The following is an 18462-nucleotide window of genomic DNA, read 5'->3' on the forward strand; positions in this document are numbered from 1 at the left end:
ACTGGCCAGCAGTGCAGCCACGGGAAAGTCATCTCAATAAATCACACCACCTTCAAACACCAGTCCAGAGCTCTGAGCTCAATGGACTCCACGGAATTGCTTAACAATAAAAAAATCCAATTTGATTATAATTTTAGCAGCAAGGGTATTACATTACTCTAATCTTTGAAAATTAGTAATTTGGGTGTGCGTGTATGTGTTTATTTTACTAAACAGAACAACATACTTCCACTTTTTCTGCTACATTCCTTATACTAGAAGAGAAGTTCTCTAAGGAAAGAGGCTCCACCCCTAGCAACTAGGACAACACATCTGATATAGCAGCTGCTCAGTCCAATATGTTTAAAGATGATACAATATATGATGATAATTTTTGCACTAGCGGTAAAACAGTGTTCAGAAAAAAATAGAACTCCAGAAGGAAGATGGGGTTTATGTATATAATTAACAAGAGTGGGAGGGTGTTGAAAACATTTTCTCTCTTGTGGTACAGAAATGCTGGAATCAAGAGAAATTGAGATGGGGCCCATTTAAATTAAGACTTTGACTCACTGAAAAATACTTTTAAATAAGATAGTTCTGTGTTTAAACATATCTAAATTTACAATTGTGTCTTTTAAATGAAATTCTTCTTATAGTTAGTGTGTTCTTTTTTTAATCTCTAAGAGAAGTTATCAGATTTGTCTGTGGCTATCAACCAAACTCACTCCCCATATCTTTCTTGCCTTCTTCCAAGTTGAAATGACCAATTTAAAAATATAAAATTTCTTTAGGACTTCATCAAGAGGTCATTTTCTTAGTGGAGCCTTCTTTAGAAGCTGCCACCACCCAACACTTTCTTTCTCTCTTACCTCTTACGCGCATTATTTTCTGCTTGGACTTAAAATTATCTAACATGTTATTCATTATATTTATTTACCTTGATTATTAACTATCTCTCCATTAGAATGCTACAAGGATAAGTAAGGATTTCTGTCCTTTTGGCTCACTGTTTTACACAGTGCCTAGAACAATACCTGGCACTTAGTAGGTGTCCTATATATGATTACGAATAATAACCTAATAATAATGATAAATATTGTTGATGCTCCCTTTAAGCTCCTGTCAACAATGGCACATGAGAAAACAGGACACAGAGACGGATGATATCTTTCCAAGAATACACAAAAGTACCTGTCCAAGGAGCATTTTGTAGTGAAGGTAAGAGCAAAGGCTGTGGAGTTAGATGATCCTGAGTTGAAGCCCTTGCTTGGCTAATTACTACCTCCGCAAAATTGTGCAAATTATTTAACCTCTCTATACTTCAGTTCCCACAACCACAAATTTGGGGTGACAAGAGTATCTAACTCACAAGTTTGATGTAAAGACTGAATGAGTTCATGTACATAAAACACCTTGCAGACAGTATAGCAGACAGCAAGCTCTCAGTAAGTGCAAGACGATGCAGGTGATGGTACTAATGGGGAGAAGGATTCTGTAGACTGAGGATGGAAAAAATGTTCAGCAAGCAAAACTCACAAAATCCTCAACTCCTTGCTTCTCTTCCTCCTCCCTCCTCATTTCTCACTCATGAATGCATGTACACATAATTGATAAAACAGCATTCTGACATTGGAATTCTTACCCCAAAGAAGGGGTACTAAGAAGGTGCTTGGCCGACATCAGTTAAGGAATACAAAGTGCTGGTACTTTTTCCCTTGCAGCGCTTAACAGTCCAGCATCCAGAGAAGCAAGAATCATAAATTTTTAACAAACCAGAGCCTGTGCAGAATGTGTCATTTTGTGTAGTTGAGCTTTCCAAGTGGTTGAGAATTTGCCAAGACAGGCACAATAATTTTATGGATTTTGTTTTTTTGTTTTGGATGAAAAAATCTTTACAAAATGCATTGCAATTTTCTATCTAGATCGAATGTGTGCATCACCAAGATCTGCTCAGCCCAGCATGCTCCACTATCCCCACGGCCTCAACTGTTCTCCCTGTTTCCTGGCAGAAATGGCCCGAAGCTGATGCTGCCCCCCCACCCCGCCCCCCAAAGCACTGACCAACAAAAGAGAGACCTGCCGCACGTGAACACTGGTTGCCGAGGGTCACAGAAACACACCCACAAGTGTTGGGGAATTAAAATCCTGTGTGGCAGATTTGAGCAGATCTGAGGCAGGAATAGGGAGAGAGTCAGCAGAGAAATTGCTTGCCTTTCCACTCTATCTCTCATCCAGCTGTTCCAAGATATAGTGGTTCTGTGTGGCCTCCCTGGAGACACACAGTGCAACTGAGAAGCAGGCTGGCTGTGACCAACCTAACACACCGCTTTATATTTGGTCTCCCTTTTTGCAGTCTGGCTTCTCTTTTGCCCTCACTTTTTCTCCCCTGGGACTGCACCCTTAATAAAACATTAGTATGTAACTCTCGCCTCAGGCTCTGTTTTCTAGGAAAGCTGGGCTTCTACAATGATTCGGATGCTTCATTATAATGAGCCACTGTTACAGTGCGTGGTAATGAAGCGAGCAGCTCCCTTTGGGCTTATGCCCTTAAGGAGATATTAGGGCTGTTTATACAGAAGGAATCTGAAGTGTAGTGATTAGGTGCTCATACTTCGTGCTGACCTGCCTCATTCAAATCCCAGCTCCGCCACTAATGGAAACCTTGGGCAGGTCATTCATTCATGTTTTTGTTTTCTCAACCAAAAGTTGTGAATAGTAAGAGTGTCTAGCTCACAGAATCCTTGTGGAAAGCATATGAAAGTAAATGCCTGGCACATAATAAATACAAAATGGGGTTAGCTATTCATTTAGCTTGCTGCCTGATTAATAGGTTTATTTCTCATTGCTGTTACTATACTTACTTATAAGCTATATCTCCTCTTGGCAATTTCTAAAATACTGTAGGATCAAACAGCAGAAAGTCTAGCTTATTAGAATTCTGTGCAAAAGTAAAATGAGTAAATAAGGACTGGGTCAAAACACAAGAGAAGGTCCCTCTATATTTATGCAAATTATTTGTAAGGCCTCTTTAGAAGGCTCCCAAAAGGCAATTTTTGTTTACATTTTGGATCTTCAGAGTATCCTACCAAATTATGAAATTCTAAGTTAAAGTATTATTATACATTTTGATTCATGTTGTATGACTGCCAAATATAGAATTTTGAGTTAGCATTAAATATAGAATCTTAAATACTCATTCTATGCTGGCTGCGAAATACAGGATTTAGTGACAATAAATGTACTATCATTTACTCTGATTCTGACTACTACCTTGGATAAAACTACCAGTCAGATGGAAGAAGTTTGTTTGCATTTTTAGTATTTAGAACAATGTTTTATAAAATGTTTATCTGAATCTAATCACTCTTTAACCATGGGGTAAATTTTCCCTTAGCTCAATCTTCAAGGTATGAGAAAGAAATACAAAACTCCACCCAGGTTTGAGGAGAGATATGTGGTAGAACATCTACACACATGGAAGAAAACTTTAACCTTATTTTCCAGCTCCACAGCCTTATTCGGGATTTCAGGGCCTCATACTTGGATATCCCAGCTATAGAATTCCTTACCAAAGCAGGCCTCAAGTCAAGGTTTATTTTTAATAATCACAGTGCTTTATTTAAGTTCCAGCTAATAAAATCAGAAATATCCTAGGAATGCCGGCAGCACACAGGGATGGAAATTATTGATTGTTGAAATGTGCTACTGATACATCTTTATAACAATAATAATAATGAAAATTGAGTATAAGTGAAAGAACTCTGCAACAGTTATCAGACATCTCTCAAAGGTCAGTTTTATTAGCGTGGTCCAGTTGTGCTCCTGCTATTCAGTTTCTGAATGGGCATGACGGAAGAGAATGTGACCAAGAAGTACTGCAATTCTCTCACCAGCCTACTACAATGAAAAGGCAGTGACCCATGCTCTACACTTATTGAAACTGAAGAGGGCTGCTTTGGCCACAGAACTTAAAAACTGAAGATCTTTAAAAGGGGATACATTTTTGGAAAAAGCTTCACAGCACATGCAGATACCTCTAGAACAGTTATTTCAGAGACATGGATGTTTGGAGATGGCTGGATTGCCCACAGAGAGAGATGATGCCTAGAAAGGGGCAGAGCCCAGCATATATCACCATGTGCCTTCCCATGAGATGCTAAGCAAGCCAGAACCCAGTTGTTCTGGGTTGTTCCTTCAGAGGAGCTAAGTGAAGGTCCACAGATGCTTAGAGAGGAAACTACTGGCATCAGAAGCTGGAAGCGACGGAACCAGTAACAAGGACCAGCAGACAGGTGTCAGCCATGTGCCTTCCCAGCTGACAGAGGTGTTCCAGACAGCATCAATCATTCTTGAGTGAATGTAACCTCTTGTTGGTGCCTTCATTTGGACACTTTCACTTCCTTAGAACTATAAACTTGTAACATAATAAATTCCCTTTTTAGAAGCCATCCCAGGACGGGCCACGGTGGCTCAGCAGGCAGAGTTCTCGCCTGCCATGCCGGAGAACCGGGTTCAATTTCCAGTGCCTACCCATGTTAAAAAAAAAAAAAAAAGCCATTCCATTTCTGGTGTTATTACATTATAGCAGCTTAACAAACGAATACAAATGGTCACGTGTTTTCGTATTTCCAAAAATATAATATTTTAACTACAATCAATAAAAGCATTCCTCTTTCTTCTCCTACGTCTCTTCCATCACACTTTGCATCTTATCGGGTAGAGCAACTGCAAGCATTTTGGGGCTCTAGCCAAGGAGACCAAATTGAGGATAAATTTCTTTGCATTTACTGAGATACATGTATGTGGTTCGCTATCAATATCAGGTATAGACAAATTGTAGTTAGCCATTCCAGTGTAGGAATGGCTTCTACGAATACTCCTACCATTCACTATACTGAAACACCAAATATTGTAGCATGCAAGTTAAGGACCAGAATTTGTCTCAATATATGAGCATATTCTGTGGTGGCCAGTACTAAAATTATCACAATGGTGGAGGCAAATCAAGGTTTAAAATGTATAGCTCTAGAGACTAGTCTGTGGAAAATTCCACAATTGTTAGACATGTACACTTGTAACAGCAGGATTTGGTTCTTGCCTGGAGAGTCAAAACGGAAGTTTTCTCCTGGAAAATGCAACATACACAATTGAAAAGCATTGTGTTTCTTTTCTTTGTTCTTTTTTTTTCAGGGGGACTCAGAAATAGAAATTACTAGAGGGGGTGCAAGAGTAGTTCAGTGATAGAATTCTCGCCTGCCATGCAGGAGACCTGGGTTCAATTCCTGGTCCATGCTCTTCCCAAAATACAAAAAATCAAAAAATAAGTAAAATAAAAAATTCAACAACTGGTGCTGCAGTAACGGGATACACACATGGAAAAATAATGAAATGTGACCCAGCAATACAGCATCCAAAAAAAAAAGAAATTACTAGAATTCTTGTTTTTATAGAGCACAGACCTGCAGCAGTATTACACCAACAAGTATATGGTAACAGCGCACATGAGAAAGAAATCTGATAGAGGTTTTCCCAATCGTGACACCAAAGCTGAGAATTTTCATGGCACTATCAATAACAAGTGCTGACTCTGAAGAAACATTTCTAAACTCTCAAGAATAAAAAATAAATTTCAATCAACATACTACATGAACATTAAATTCTTTCTATGCATATTATAGAAATGAATGCAAAATTGTCATCACATGAAGAAGCAATCAATTAAAAAATCAACCAAAAATGCAGAAAAAGGTATTAGAGAAGCATGTAAGGTATTTAACCAATAAAAATATGATATTGCTTTTCTAAGTTTTATATTTGCTGACTTTTAAACTTACATTACTGATTTTCTTTCTCATTCTAAATACATACAATATGTTTATAGTTATAATGTTTTATGCTTTTGCTCAAAGCAGGAACCCAAAATTGTAGGAGCTTCAAGTCCTATAAAATGTAGGTCTTTTTCTGCAAGTAAACATTCCTCAACAGTTAAGACTTGTTTATACATCATCGTCAACGTACTTGAATGCTTTAGTTTTCTCTCATACTGTCTTGTTTCCAACTGAAATTTGTAAACATCACCCCACAATGCCAAAGAGTAATGCTAAGTCCACAACAGCCATGATGAATGGCCACACAAGACACTTACTTATTGCAATTACATGCTTTTCTGTCTCTACCATGGTTCTAAACTTAATCATCTCTAGGTATTCTCTTCAATGCAAAGCAATTTATCAGCAGAGAATAAATATACTATAAATGTGAGAATGGGGAAGGAAAGGTAGAAATGAGAAAAAAGAAAGAAGGAAAGGAAAGACAGAAGCAGGACAGACTTTTTAAGAAAGCAAGTGGAGAAAAAATGAAAATAGTTCAAGCTGTATTTTATAGATCTTAGGGGTAAACTATGAAGTTTGCAACCTCTTTAACTCATGTGTATGTGTGTGTGTGTGTGTGTGTGTGTGTGTGTGTGTGTGTACCTGCAGCTCAGATTTTTGCCTTAATTCACCAAACTTTGATTTACTTCTTGGCTCAAATCATTTAATAGTCAATATATTATTCTACCTAGTAGTATTTTCACCAATGTATTGCTTTTTAAAAGCAACCAGAATATTAACTATGTCATGCAAATGAAAATCTGAATTTAATCACAATGAGTGTCCCTAGAGGAGCCACTAAATCCTACAATATCCAATGGGAAAATTTGGAGAGTCCTATTATATTCAATAATTCATACAGCAGTGCCCAGAATTTAAAATAAATTGAACTGAATTCTACACACAATTCTTTGTAGAGTCCGTCTGTCGATAAGACATACTTTCATAAAAACTGGCATGCTAAAAATGCAGACTACAGCCAATTTTCATTTCATTCTGTTTTCAATGAAACATTGTGAATGTAGTGGCATCACATAAATATTTATCAAACTCCATAATTCTTCCAACCGTAATGATAAATGAAAGTATCTTTCAAGGTGCATACAAAACACCTACCAAAAAAAAACATTTTTAGAAGACTGAAGTAAGACACAAACTATCCGAAGTCATACAGGGCAATAAATTTATCCCACTACCTTCTGGAGAACCATTAATAAATGAAATAAACCTTAGGTAGTTTTTGAAATCTCTGCTTACCAAGCCTCTGAAGTTCCCTCTTTGTTAGAAATAATAATAATTCAGCATCAGTTGTCATTGGGTAAATAAGAATCCTGAATTGAAGGACCAGGTAAACCACTGAAAACTTCCATTATTAAATGTAAAAGGAAGACCACTTACAGAGGAAAGACCCCACAAGTCTCCAGCTTACTTGCTTGCCAACCTTTTTGACTTACCTCTTCATGGTTGGCATTATTTTTATCATTTCCTAGTTAAGCAGGGACAATAGCAGCTCAAGTTGAATACACAATGCAGAGGTAATTACAGATTTGGACCAACAGTTCTCTATTAATACCGAAATTGCCTTCAGTCAACAGTTTAGAAAAGGTCAAGAAGAAGGTGTTGCTGAAAAAAGCAATAAAAACATGCTGTTCATTAGTTTCCAGAAGCATCTAATCCTCTCTCCCACCTGGCTTCCATGATAATTACTAAGTTCATCTGAATGTTCAAGAGTGTTTGGGGCTCCACTGGGAAACATTATTTGTTCTAGAATAATTATGGTCAAAAAGTATCGAGCTAAAATCCAGAGCCAAGTAAAGTTTCTGCTGTCAGTTGATCATAACTTCATTCCTATCATTTGCTTGCTCTGGTCCCCAGGAGAAATCGTAAGGGGAAGCCTGGGCCAAAATTCAGCATGCCTCTTTAGGTTAGATGAGTGTGTCTGTAAGGAAAGGAAGGAATACCATCTCAAGGAACACCATTTAGTCCGAAATTATCATGTCACACCAAAGCCACCAAATAGCATCTGTCTTACTCCTCAACTTGTCAAAGAAGAATTACCAGGGAAGTTTGGAGAAAAGAGGCTGGAAAGATTAACAGCCACACATAACATAAAATACAATTTCTGGCATCTCTAAGTATGAGAAAAGAGAAGCTTATTTTATTCTACGGTATACAAAAGACAAGCTACTTTGGGAATGAACCACCTCTTTAAATATTTGGACTGGGACTCATCGTTTCTGAAATGAAGCCCCTCATGCTTCTCACACTATAGCTTTTCCCTTTCTCAGCTTTTATTATCCCACTCCTGACTCTCTGATGATTAGAGACTATAGATAAAGAGTGCTAGACCCAGTGCTGGCAGATAGTAAACAATTCTTCAATTGAACAATAAATGTTACTCAGTTACATGACTATTTTTTACTTGGCCCCCAGATGAAATGAATCCTTCTCCCCATGTGAGGTCAAAGTACAGCACAATAATATTTTAGAGCTAGAAAGACCCTGGTACCATTCAGCCACCCCATGTCACCCCCGCCCTATTTTCTATGTCTTGTGAGATGGGATCTTCAGCAAAGCAAAAGTAGTCCTTTCATTGTAGAAAAGATATGCAGAGTATAAGCTAGATGGGAAGACAAAGTTCTTTGATTTCACCTTCTATCCTTAATAAAATGAAAGCATTAGATAATTATTCTCTCTCTACCATTTATCCAGGGCTCTCATTAAATGCACCAACACACCAGAGCAGCACTGCAGAAACTGGAGTTAGCATGAATTACTGGAAAGCGTCAGTCAGAAATATTTTTAAACTTAAAATGTGTTTTAGAAATATTTACCTAAGAAAAATATTTATCAGCCATGGTCCTGGCAGAAGACAGTTGGCAAAACTGGGTAACTGAGAAGAGTTTAATAAACAGACTATTTATAAAGGTGTGGGCAGGGCTTATGGAAAGTGATAAAATGATGCAGTGATGCAGAGCTGGTACAGTAGGGAGCTGCTCCTGCCCATCAGTAGAGGGATGCAGCCAGCCCACAATAACCATAGGGAGAGAGACAAAGGGATAAGTACACCGACCAGATTCTCCTTCTTCCCCTTAAGTTCCTACTGGCAGAAGCAACACAAGTCAGAAGCAAAGGAACCCACAGATGCAACCACAGAGCTCAGCTTCCTGGACCAGGAAAGGAAAAGAGGAGAAAGCCAGCACAATAATAAGCATTATTACAAAGTTATATTTATTTATTGTTGGGATTTTCCACTGTCAATAAATAGAAATCACATAACTTTACAGTAATTGATGTGTCTGAGAAACCTCTTTTGGGCATCTATTTGAATCCCAGTCTCATTAGGTCTCCTAAACCCCTACCGATGTTCTACCAAAACATTTGGAATAAAGGGCATTTTATACTCAAATGAGTTCAAGAAATGCTTGCTAGAGCCTCAATATAAAGAAAGGTAAATAGAAATTCACATGCATTTTTGCATGTGGGGTTTTCCCCCTATAATACTGAATGTGCAAAAATAAAGAACAACTGTCCCAACTTCACAGTAAGGCCAAAAGAGACCACTTCACACACACAACGTGGAACGTAGTCAGGGTTCAATAAATGTTAACCACTGTCACCACGGCCAGTGGCATCGTCCTCTTAGATTGGAAAACTTTCCACTATGGAAGGCCCATGTCTTACACCTGTACCTCAATGTGTACCTCTAGCCCAGGTCCTTAAACACAGGTGTTGCACAATTCATGTTAGATTATGAACAATAGTGGGAGTTGTATGCTATGCCAGGCTGTATCATTAGCCATAATTATTCATTCCCTCCCTCACCCTGTAAGAAGAGTACTTTTCTCTGCCCACACCCACCAGTGTTAAACTTGGCCCTATGACCTTCTTTGGCCAGTGGAGTAAGGGCTAGTTTTGAGGAGAGGCTTTAAGAGGCACTGCAAGGTTCCAGCAGCCCCTTTGTGCCCCTGCCCTCTGTCTTAGACTATCACATGCCAGATAGTGGGTGATCCTCCAGATGGGTCGTGGAATGCAAAGACATGTGGAACAGATTCTAATTCAACCCACGGACTGGAACAGAGCTGCTTCAGCTGTTCCCCTAGACTCAGAAGCAAGAAAAAATGTTTGATATCTGTTTCTATAAGTCCTTGAGATTTTTTCATTGTTATGCCACAATAACATAGGAAAATCTAACAAATACATATGCTTAATAAAGTTATGATGGCATGCTGAAGTGAAAAAGAGAGGGAAAGTATGAGATTTGACATTAAATCCTCGCCAACTACCAGTTGTGTGACGTTGATTAGGCAAGCTTCTGTTAGCCCTACCTCCACCCTGCAGGATTACTGTGACAATTAGAAATAGTACCTAAAAAGCACCTAGCACAGTGCCTGAAACATAATGTGTATTTGATAAATGAATCAAATAACACAATTAATAATAATGGATGGAAATATATCTTCCCAATTATCCATGATTATTGTGCTGAACTGGAAATTGTTCATCCCAACTAAATATCTCCTTAATTAACCTCAGATAAGTAAAATTGTGAAATCATTGCTTTAGTTTGCAGCTACAAAAGAATCTAAGAGAATAACAGCTTAAAATATATAACATTCTCTTTCTAAACCTTCTAAAGCCCCTGGGTTGTCAAGAATATGAATTCCTGTCATTGCAAAGAATAAGGATGCATATTTTGTGAAGGAAAAGATGATTAAATTACATCTTCCAGACTGATTTAAATTGTGATCAAATCTACTCTAGAGATGGGACCCCTAGGTTAATCCATTTACTGCGCACATTATTAAACATTTATTAAATGCCTGCACATGATAAAGAATGTCAAACTTATGGTTTTGTTCACTGAGCTCAAAATAGTCACAAACATAAAACTTCTAAACATATTAACTAACCCTAGCATACATAGTTTCACAAAACAGAAGCACCGCAATTACTGAAGCACAGAAATAGATTTTTTGATTCATCAGTGAAGGCACTCAGAAAAAAATATCACCATTAATGAGTAATAAAAGATTTATTGGGTTGTAAAAATTGACTAGAAAAGGGATATTCCTAAAACATGGGCTCAATTCTCGGCCATTCAAAAGAGATAAGGAAAAGATTAAACAGAAAAGACATAATCTGGCAGCCAGTCATAGGAACTCAAGTAAATCTAGGGTAGTGTTTCCAAACTATGTACAGAAGGAACACTTGGAGTACTTAAATGTGAATTCCTAGGCTCCCACCTCAGATCTACTGAATCAGGGCCTTTGGGACATGAGCCTGAGAATCTGCATTGTTAACAAGCTCTCCAGGTGATTCATACACCTAGGCTGAGAACCATTAACTAATGCAAGTCATTAAATAACCTTTGGTAGCTTGATTTAAAGGTTTCTGAAAGGTAAAATCTAATCATGTCCAGGCCATTCTATGGTTAAGGGTATAATGAATATTGCCAAGTCTGGACTTGAAACTCATTAACAGTTACAGGGATAAATAGTCATTCACTCTATCAGCAGCTCAAATCATGATTTTTTAGCACATGGAGGCAAAGAAATGAGATCCTTGAACAGTAGTATAAACCAACAGCACCATGGTGATAACTTCTTTGATTGGATATCCAACTGCCAAACTACTCTGAAATCCTAGCATTTCCCAGGGACAAGTCCAGGTCATCATGCCTCATCATGTCTTAGACTGGGATCCTAAAGTCTTCAAGAATGAGGGGGAAGGAAGCAAGATGGTTAAGAATATTATTGTATAGAAAATGGAATCTTCATAAAAGATTTCAACAACAAGTTGAAACCTTTTATCTATAATGTGGAGAAATTTTAGTATTATTTCCTAAGAGAAGGTGTTCTAGTTCGCTAGCTGCTGGAATGCAATATACCAGAAACAGAATGGCTTTTTAAAAAGTTGCTAGTTCACAGTTCTAAGGCTGAGAAAATGTCCCAATTAAAACAAGTCTATGGAACTGTCCAATCTAAGGCATCCAGGAAAAGATACCTTGGTTCAAGAAGGCTGATGAAGTTCAGGGTTTCTCTCTCAAGTGAAAGGGCACATGGCAAACACAGTCAGAGTTTCTCTCTCATCTGGAAAGGCATATGGTGAACACGGTCAGGGTTCCTCTCTCATCTGGAAGGGTACCTGGCGAACATGGCTTCATCTGCTAGCTTCTCCTGGCTTCCTTTCATGAAGCTTCCCGGGAGGCGTTTTCCTTTTTCATGTCCAAAGGTCGCTGGCTGGTAGGCTCTCTGCTTCTCGTGACTATGTCATCTGCTCTCTCAGAATCTTCATTCTCCAAAATCTTTCCTCTTTTATAGGACTCCAGAAACTTATCAAGACCCACCCGAATGGGGGGAGACACATTGTCACCTAATTCAGCTTAACAAGCACTCTTGATTAAATCACATCTCCAAGGAGATGATCTGATTACAGTTTCAACATACAGTATTGAATAGGGATTATTCCACCTTTATGAAATGGGATTATGATTAAAACATGGCTTTTCTAAGGGACATATGTCCTTTCAAACCAGCACAGAAGGGAACAGAATGAAATGGTAAGAGAGAAAATAAATTGCTACTATTCTTATAAAAATTAAAAATCTTCTGGGAAGATGAATCAAAAACATATGTAATGAATGTAAAGAAAAGAACACTGGGTTAGGACTAAGGAGATATGGATTCTAGATCCAGCTGTATCCTCTAATGGCTGCAGGATCTTATACAACCCAATGGAGTTAATGTTTATAGGAAAGAGATTTTAAGCCGCAAATCAATGTTGCAATTTAAGTGGAATTATTATTATTGATGGTAAATTTATTTTATACCATGCAGAATGTAAATGGAACACATGCAGAGCAGTTACTTTTTTCAACAGAGGCAAAAGATAGCAAACTCTTGGCATTAAATCTAAGCGCAGCTTTTTCATCAGATGAAACTATACACACGTTTTCTAAAATAACAGCTAAGATGAGAACAAAATAACACGGTACAAATGGGGAAAATCTAGGCCACTCTCGTCAAATTGCTCCTGCCCTTCACTGCATCAAACGAGACCAAGATGTAATTTCCCAAGAAAAACAGCTCAGTGTGGCTTGATGCAGTCATCCAGATAGCAGTGGTAAATGAATCTGCTCAGTACCCACCAGCTGACCTACCTACCCACATTCAGCTGAGTTCCAAAGTTGAGCTCAGTCAAGGAAGAAACTTGCTTAACACTTTAATGCCTTACAGATTTTAGATCAATGCCAAATTCAAGCAAACCTAAAAGCATTCAAACACATATATTTCTTTAGATGGAAGATAGCATAGTATACTTATGGCTACACAGAGCTAAATTTGAAAGTAAGTTCCACATTACATATCTTCTCTGAACTTCAGTTGATGAGTTGATGATTTTTAGTGCTACCTCCTGGGACTGTTGGGAGAATTAAATAAGACCTGAATTGCAGCCCTCTGTACAGTGTCTTGTGCTTTGTAAGTACTCACTGATGTCACTATTATTAGCGGTCAAGTATTAGCACAGCATATGCACTCAGCAAAGGACACTTCCCTACCTTTCCTGTTTTGTGCTTCAAAGGTAGAAATATATTCTACCTTTGTGTAGCAAAGTGGCAAAGGATAGATAATAAAATACAATATGTGGCTAAATCAGGATTCAATTATCCCGACATTTACTTTTTCCTTCATTATGGCTATGTACAATTCATATCACTATAAAGACATCTCCCCACAACCCATTCAGAATGGCATTCTCATCATCATCATCATCATCACTGGGAGAAAAGTACCCTCTGAGAGTTGTTGAAAAATGATTTAATGTATGTAAATGTGCCCTGAAAACAGTTAAGTACTATTACCATTTACATGAGAATAGGGAAGACACAGCCCTTGATCTTGAGATGTCTACAATCTTAAGAAGACTAGAGAAATGCACAGTGCTGATAAAGAATACACACACAAGTGCACAGGCACATATGTATACTTAAAGACAATAGTAAGTGTCTGTCTATCTATGATGAAAAGTAAATGACTATGTAGGGGCGAGGAAAATATCAGAACAATTTTGTCCCATATTTTTAAATGCTTCCTATAAAAATCAATTCATACAAATAAAATCTTATAATTAATCTTTAAAATAAAATCCAGAACCCATCTCCTATATTCTGTCATGCAAACATTTGTAGATGATTTATTAACAGAGCATGCACAGTACCAGGCACGCCTGCGAAATATGAAAGAGCCAGGCAAATAACGCAATATCACTCAGCAAAGCATCACTGCGAAGAGAAGGATTCATACACAAGATCCATTCAAAAATCCATTTCACACTTCTAATTTAAAGCCAATTCAAATGTAATTTACTTTATCAGGGCCCTTAATTTAGTGAGGGTTAAGAGTGCAATCAACAGAGGCGACAATTACTTACGCTTATAAAAAGATAACACGGTCGCAATAGCGCTAAATAATAAACAACAAAAAAGTAAATTTCTACTGAAACCCAGGACTATTATTGTATAAAAAGTCTTCTTACTAACCAACATATTCAAAGAAAAAGCTTTTACTCATGTTACCTCTGCATCAAATACAACCTCATTTTGCCATTCTATTTTAAGGCAGGAATATCCCTTTACCTTTTCAATGCTGACAATTCAAGAGAGATGAAATAACACTTCTGACACAAAATATTAAACTTACCACTCTCATCGTCTATATTAAATCTTCCAAGACCACTGCCATCCCTGATGGAGTACTGGATCTCTCCATCCCTCCCAGAGTCCTCATCTCGCGCAGTCACCTGCAGCACACTTGTTCCAATACGTGAGTTTTCTTTTACAGATCCAACGACAGCAAAGTCTGGGAAATAAGGGGTGTGGAGATTTTCGTTGACATCCACCACTTCCACCTCAACAAAGGAAAGAGACGACAGAGAGACGGGCCGCCCTTTGTCTTTGGCCCGAACCGTGAGGTTATAGAATTGTTGCTTTTCATAGTCAAGTTCTTTGCTCAAACGAATGGCACCACTTGCTTTATCTATTTCAAATCTTCCATTATAATCATTGACCAAAGAGTAGCGCACCTGACCCCCTAGTCCAAGATCTGGATCGTAGGTCTCCAGCCAAGCAATGACAGTGCCAACGGGAAGATCTTCCAGAACCTTCACGCTGTAGCTGCTAGGAATGAAGGCTGGGGAGCAGTCATTGACATCATCCAAAAATACTTTGAGAGTGACAACCGAAAACAGCTGGTGACTACTTTCTGACTTGTCCCTGGCTTCTATTTTTAAAGAATAGTTTGCTTTAGATTCCCGGTCTAATTGGTCAGCTACATAAACAATCCCAGTTGAACTATTGATGGCAAACTGCTGTGTATCTGACAAGACTGAGTAAGTCACTTCACCATTGGAACCCAAGTCCTTGTCTCTGGCTTCCACTTGAATAATCTCAGTACCAATACTTGAACTTTCAAGAATGTTAACTGAGTAACTGTCTTGAAGAAAAATCGGGCTATTGTCATTAGCATCTTCCACATTGATGGTCAGCAACCTCCACGAAGATTTCTGTGGCTTACCTAAATCATAGATGGTGATATTAAGGAGATAAAGATCTGTCTGTTCTCGATCCATGGGCATAAGAACTTTAAGCTGCCCAGTCTCCATATCAATATTAAAGCAACTATCTGTATTTCCATCAGAGATGGTAAAGAGCACCTTTCCATTGAAGCCAGAATCAGAGTCGTAGGCTTTAATCTTCAGGATGTTAGCACCCACCGGTAGATCCTCCTTCACAGCCACGTCAGAAGGGAAAGACTTGTCAAAATGTGGTCCTTGCCTATTAACCGAATAAAAGTCAAGGAATCCATCTTCCAGATTCAGTTTCCCATTTGCTTTTGCCTTAATGAGGAGTTTCTCTGCCAGCTTTTGAGCCACACGAGTTTCTCTGCAACTGAAGCTCTTTGAAGAAACCTTCCCATGTAGGACAGAAATGTTAACAGACATGGGGTCTGCAAAATTCTCTCCATCAGTTGCTGTAATCCTGAGGCCAAAATTGCCATTTTTAATGCCAGAATTCATCAACGACTTTTTAAGCTGCAAGACACCAGAGTCTGGGTTTAAATAAAAGAAACCGAGTTCATTTCCAGAGATGATTTTGTATTTTACGAGTTCAAGTTCATCAATATCAATTGCTGAGACAGCTGTGATGTGACCCCCAACTGGAAAGTCGTATGAGATAACTCCTTGGCAAGCCACTTTTTCAAAGAGAGGGCTGTTGTCATTGACATTTCCTATTCGAATCGTCACATTTACCTCACTTTCATGGCGGTATGGTGAACCCCAGTCAGAGGCTCTTACAATGAACCTGTAATTTTCTGGACAAGATTCAAAATCCAGTTCATCAGTTGTGCTAATAACACCTGTAAACTGGTTAATGGCAAATGGTAACAAATTCAGGCTGGCAATGCTATAGGTGATATAGCCATTTTCTCCTTTATCCTTGTCGGAAGCTGACACTGTCAGAACACTGGTTCCCACAGGAACACTCTCATTCACGAAAGCATCATAGAGCAGTTGCTGAAATTCCGGGGTGTGGTCGTTTGCGTCTTCTATGCCAATGGTGACTTGTGCTTTTAAATCTCCCTCCTTGCTTGTCACCCCCAGTTTATAAACCTCCTTCTTAATGGTATTCAGTGGCTGAGCTGTGACAATCAGACCTGACCGGGGATTAATTTTGAAGTACTCTGCATCCTCACCAGGAGATAATTTATATTCCACATCTAGCGGTTCAGGATTTAATTTCACTATAGCAACCACTACACCAGGAGGCGAAAATTCACTAATGCTCACATGGTACACTTCTTTTTCGAACTGAACTGGGACAGTGTCTCTTTGGGGGTTGGCAATGTGCACTATTTTTATTGCTGAAAACTTCTGAGGTGACCCCTTGTCTTTTGCCTGAAGAGTAAGATTGTAGCCATAAGGAAAGCTCTCCCAGTCAACCTGCTTTCTCTCTTTAATCTTGTACTCGTTCATCCACTTTCCTTCTTTAGACAGGAAAAACTGATCTAAAGGATCTCCAGCCACAATGGAAACAGAGTCAATCTCCCCATTGGCCCCCTCATCTAGGTCATCAACCATCACCACTGCATATGTTGGCTCGTGCTCCAATGAGAAAGGAACATGAGTGACTACATGGATGGTTGGGGCGTGTTCATTTATACGTTCAATGTGAACATACAGCTTTGCAGTACTGCTTACTCCATTGTTTCCATACAGCTTCATCCCCCGGTCCACAGCCAAAATTTCCAGGTCATACCTATTCTTTTCATCATAATTTAATCGTCCACTTAAAGAGATGACACCACTTGTGGGGTGAACTGAAAAGAGATCAACTTTGCTTTTAAAGTAGTAGTAGAATTCACCATTGGAACCAATATCTGCATCTGTAGCTGTCACCTGGGCGACACTAGTCCTTAAAGGTGTGCTTTCTGCTATTGTAACAGAATATGTTGTGGGTGAAAACAAAGGTCTCAGATCATTCATGTCTAAAACCTGTATATTCACTTTGGTCCATGCTTCTAAATCCTCTCCCCTGACAGAACCTTTTATTATCAATAAATAATTGTCCTGTATTTCCCTGTTCAATATGGCAGAATTGCCACCTTTAGTTCTTATTCTGAGAAAACAGAAATCTGCAATGATGACTTCCTCTGCTTTGAAAAAACCTTCCTCGTCTCCTGATACTATTCTGTATTTGATATCCCAGGATAGATCTATCAAGGTGATGCCCATTCTACTCTGGCTGTTGACATAGGTCCTTGCTGCTGAGTTCTCATACACAGAAGCATTATAAATGGAATGTGTGAAGTGGAAGCCCAGGGGCCCAGTCCCTGGCAGACCTTGGGAGACTGTGGCCAAAAGCTTCAGAAGCAGCAGGATGAGGCAAGAAGGAGGAGGCCGTGTACCCGCACAGTATCCCATAATTATATCCATCACATCATACTTCCATCCTGGAAGGGGGGGAAAAGAGAGAAAAAAATATAAATTAACCTAAAGGAAAGCGGGAGAGGAAACAGGAAATAACTGTTATGAAACAGTGTTTTTAAAAACCTTTATTATAAAATCATTTTACTAAAATATCAATAAAAGAAAAAAATCAGAAACCTCACCACTACTTGATGATAAGAAATTAAAATCAGTAGGATTTACCCTTATCTTGTTTGATTTTTTTTAAGAACGCTTTTTATACTACCAATGCGAGTGTTCATTGGTACAAGTTTTCTCCAATTCTGATGATCAATTTAGAAATACATGTCCAAAATCTTAAAAAGTACATTTGTCTTTAACTCAGTAATTACCTTCTAGACAATTATCCTAAGGGAATGGTTAGAAAGATGTTCATTACAGCAGAGTTGAAAATATAAAAAAAATTGTAAATATACTGCTTGCCTATTAATAGAGAATAAATTACAAATTTATAAATTCCATACTTATGGCACATTCATAAAATGGAATACTCTGCAGCCATTAAAATGCATAATAAAAATGTACATTTTCAGATGTAGAAAGATGTAATGCTAAATGAAAAACAATCACAAACAGCATACCT

At 38.4% G+C, this 18462-nt stretch overlaps 1 protein-coding gene across 8 annotated transcripts in view; it reads right to left on the reverse strand.

Moving 5' to 3' along the window:
- FAT3 (FAT atypical cadherin 3) overlaps positions 1-18462 on the reverse strand; it is a 655772-nt gene that overhangs the window by 506029 nt on the left and 131281 nt on the right. For all 8 annotated transcript variants that reach the window (XM_077113295.1, XM_077113294.1, XM_077113296.1 and 5 more), the window contains exon 2: positions 14555-17863. In XM_077113295.1, coding sequence (XP_076969410.1) covers positions 14555-17863 — 3309 coding nt within the window. The remainder of the gene's footprint in view (positions 1-14554; positions 17864-18462) is intronic.

The sequence above is a fragment of the Tamandua tetradactyla genome, chromosome 8 (genome assembly GCF_023851605.1).
Source record: "Tamandua tetradactyla isolate mTamTet1 chromosome 8, mTamTet1.pri, whole genome shotgun sequence".
Lineage (NCBI taxonomy): Eukaryota > Metazoa > Chordata > Mammalia > Pilosa > Myrmecophagidae > Tamandua > Tamandua tetradactyla.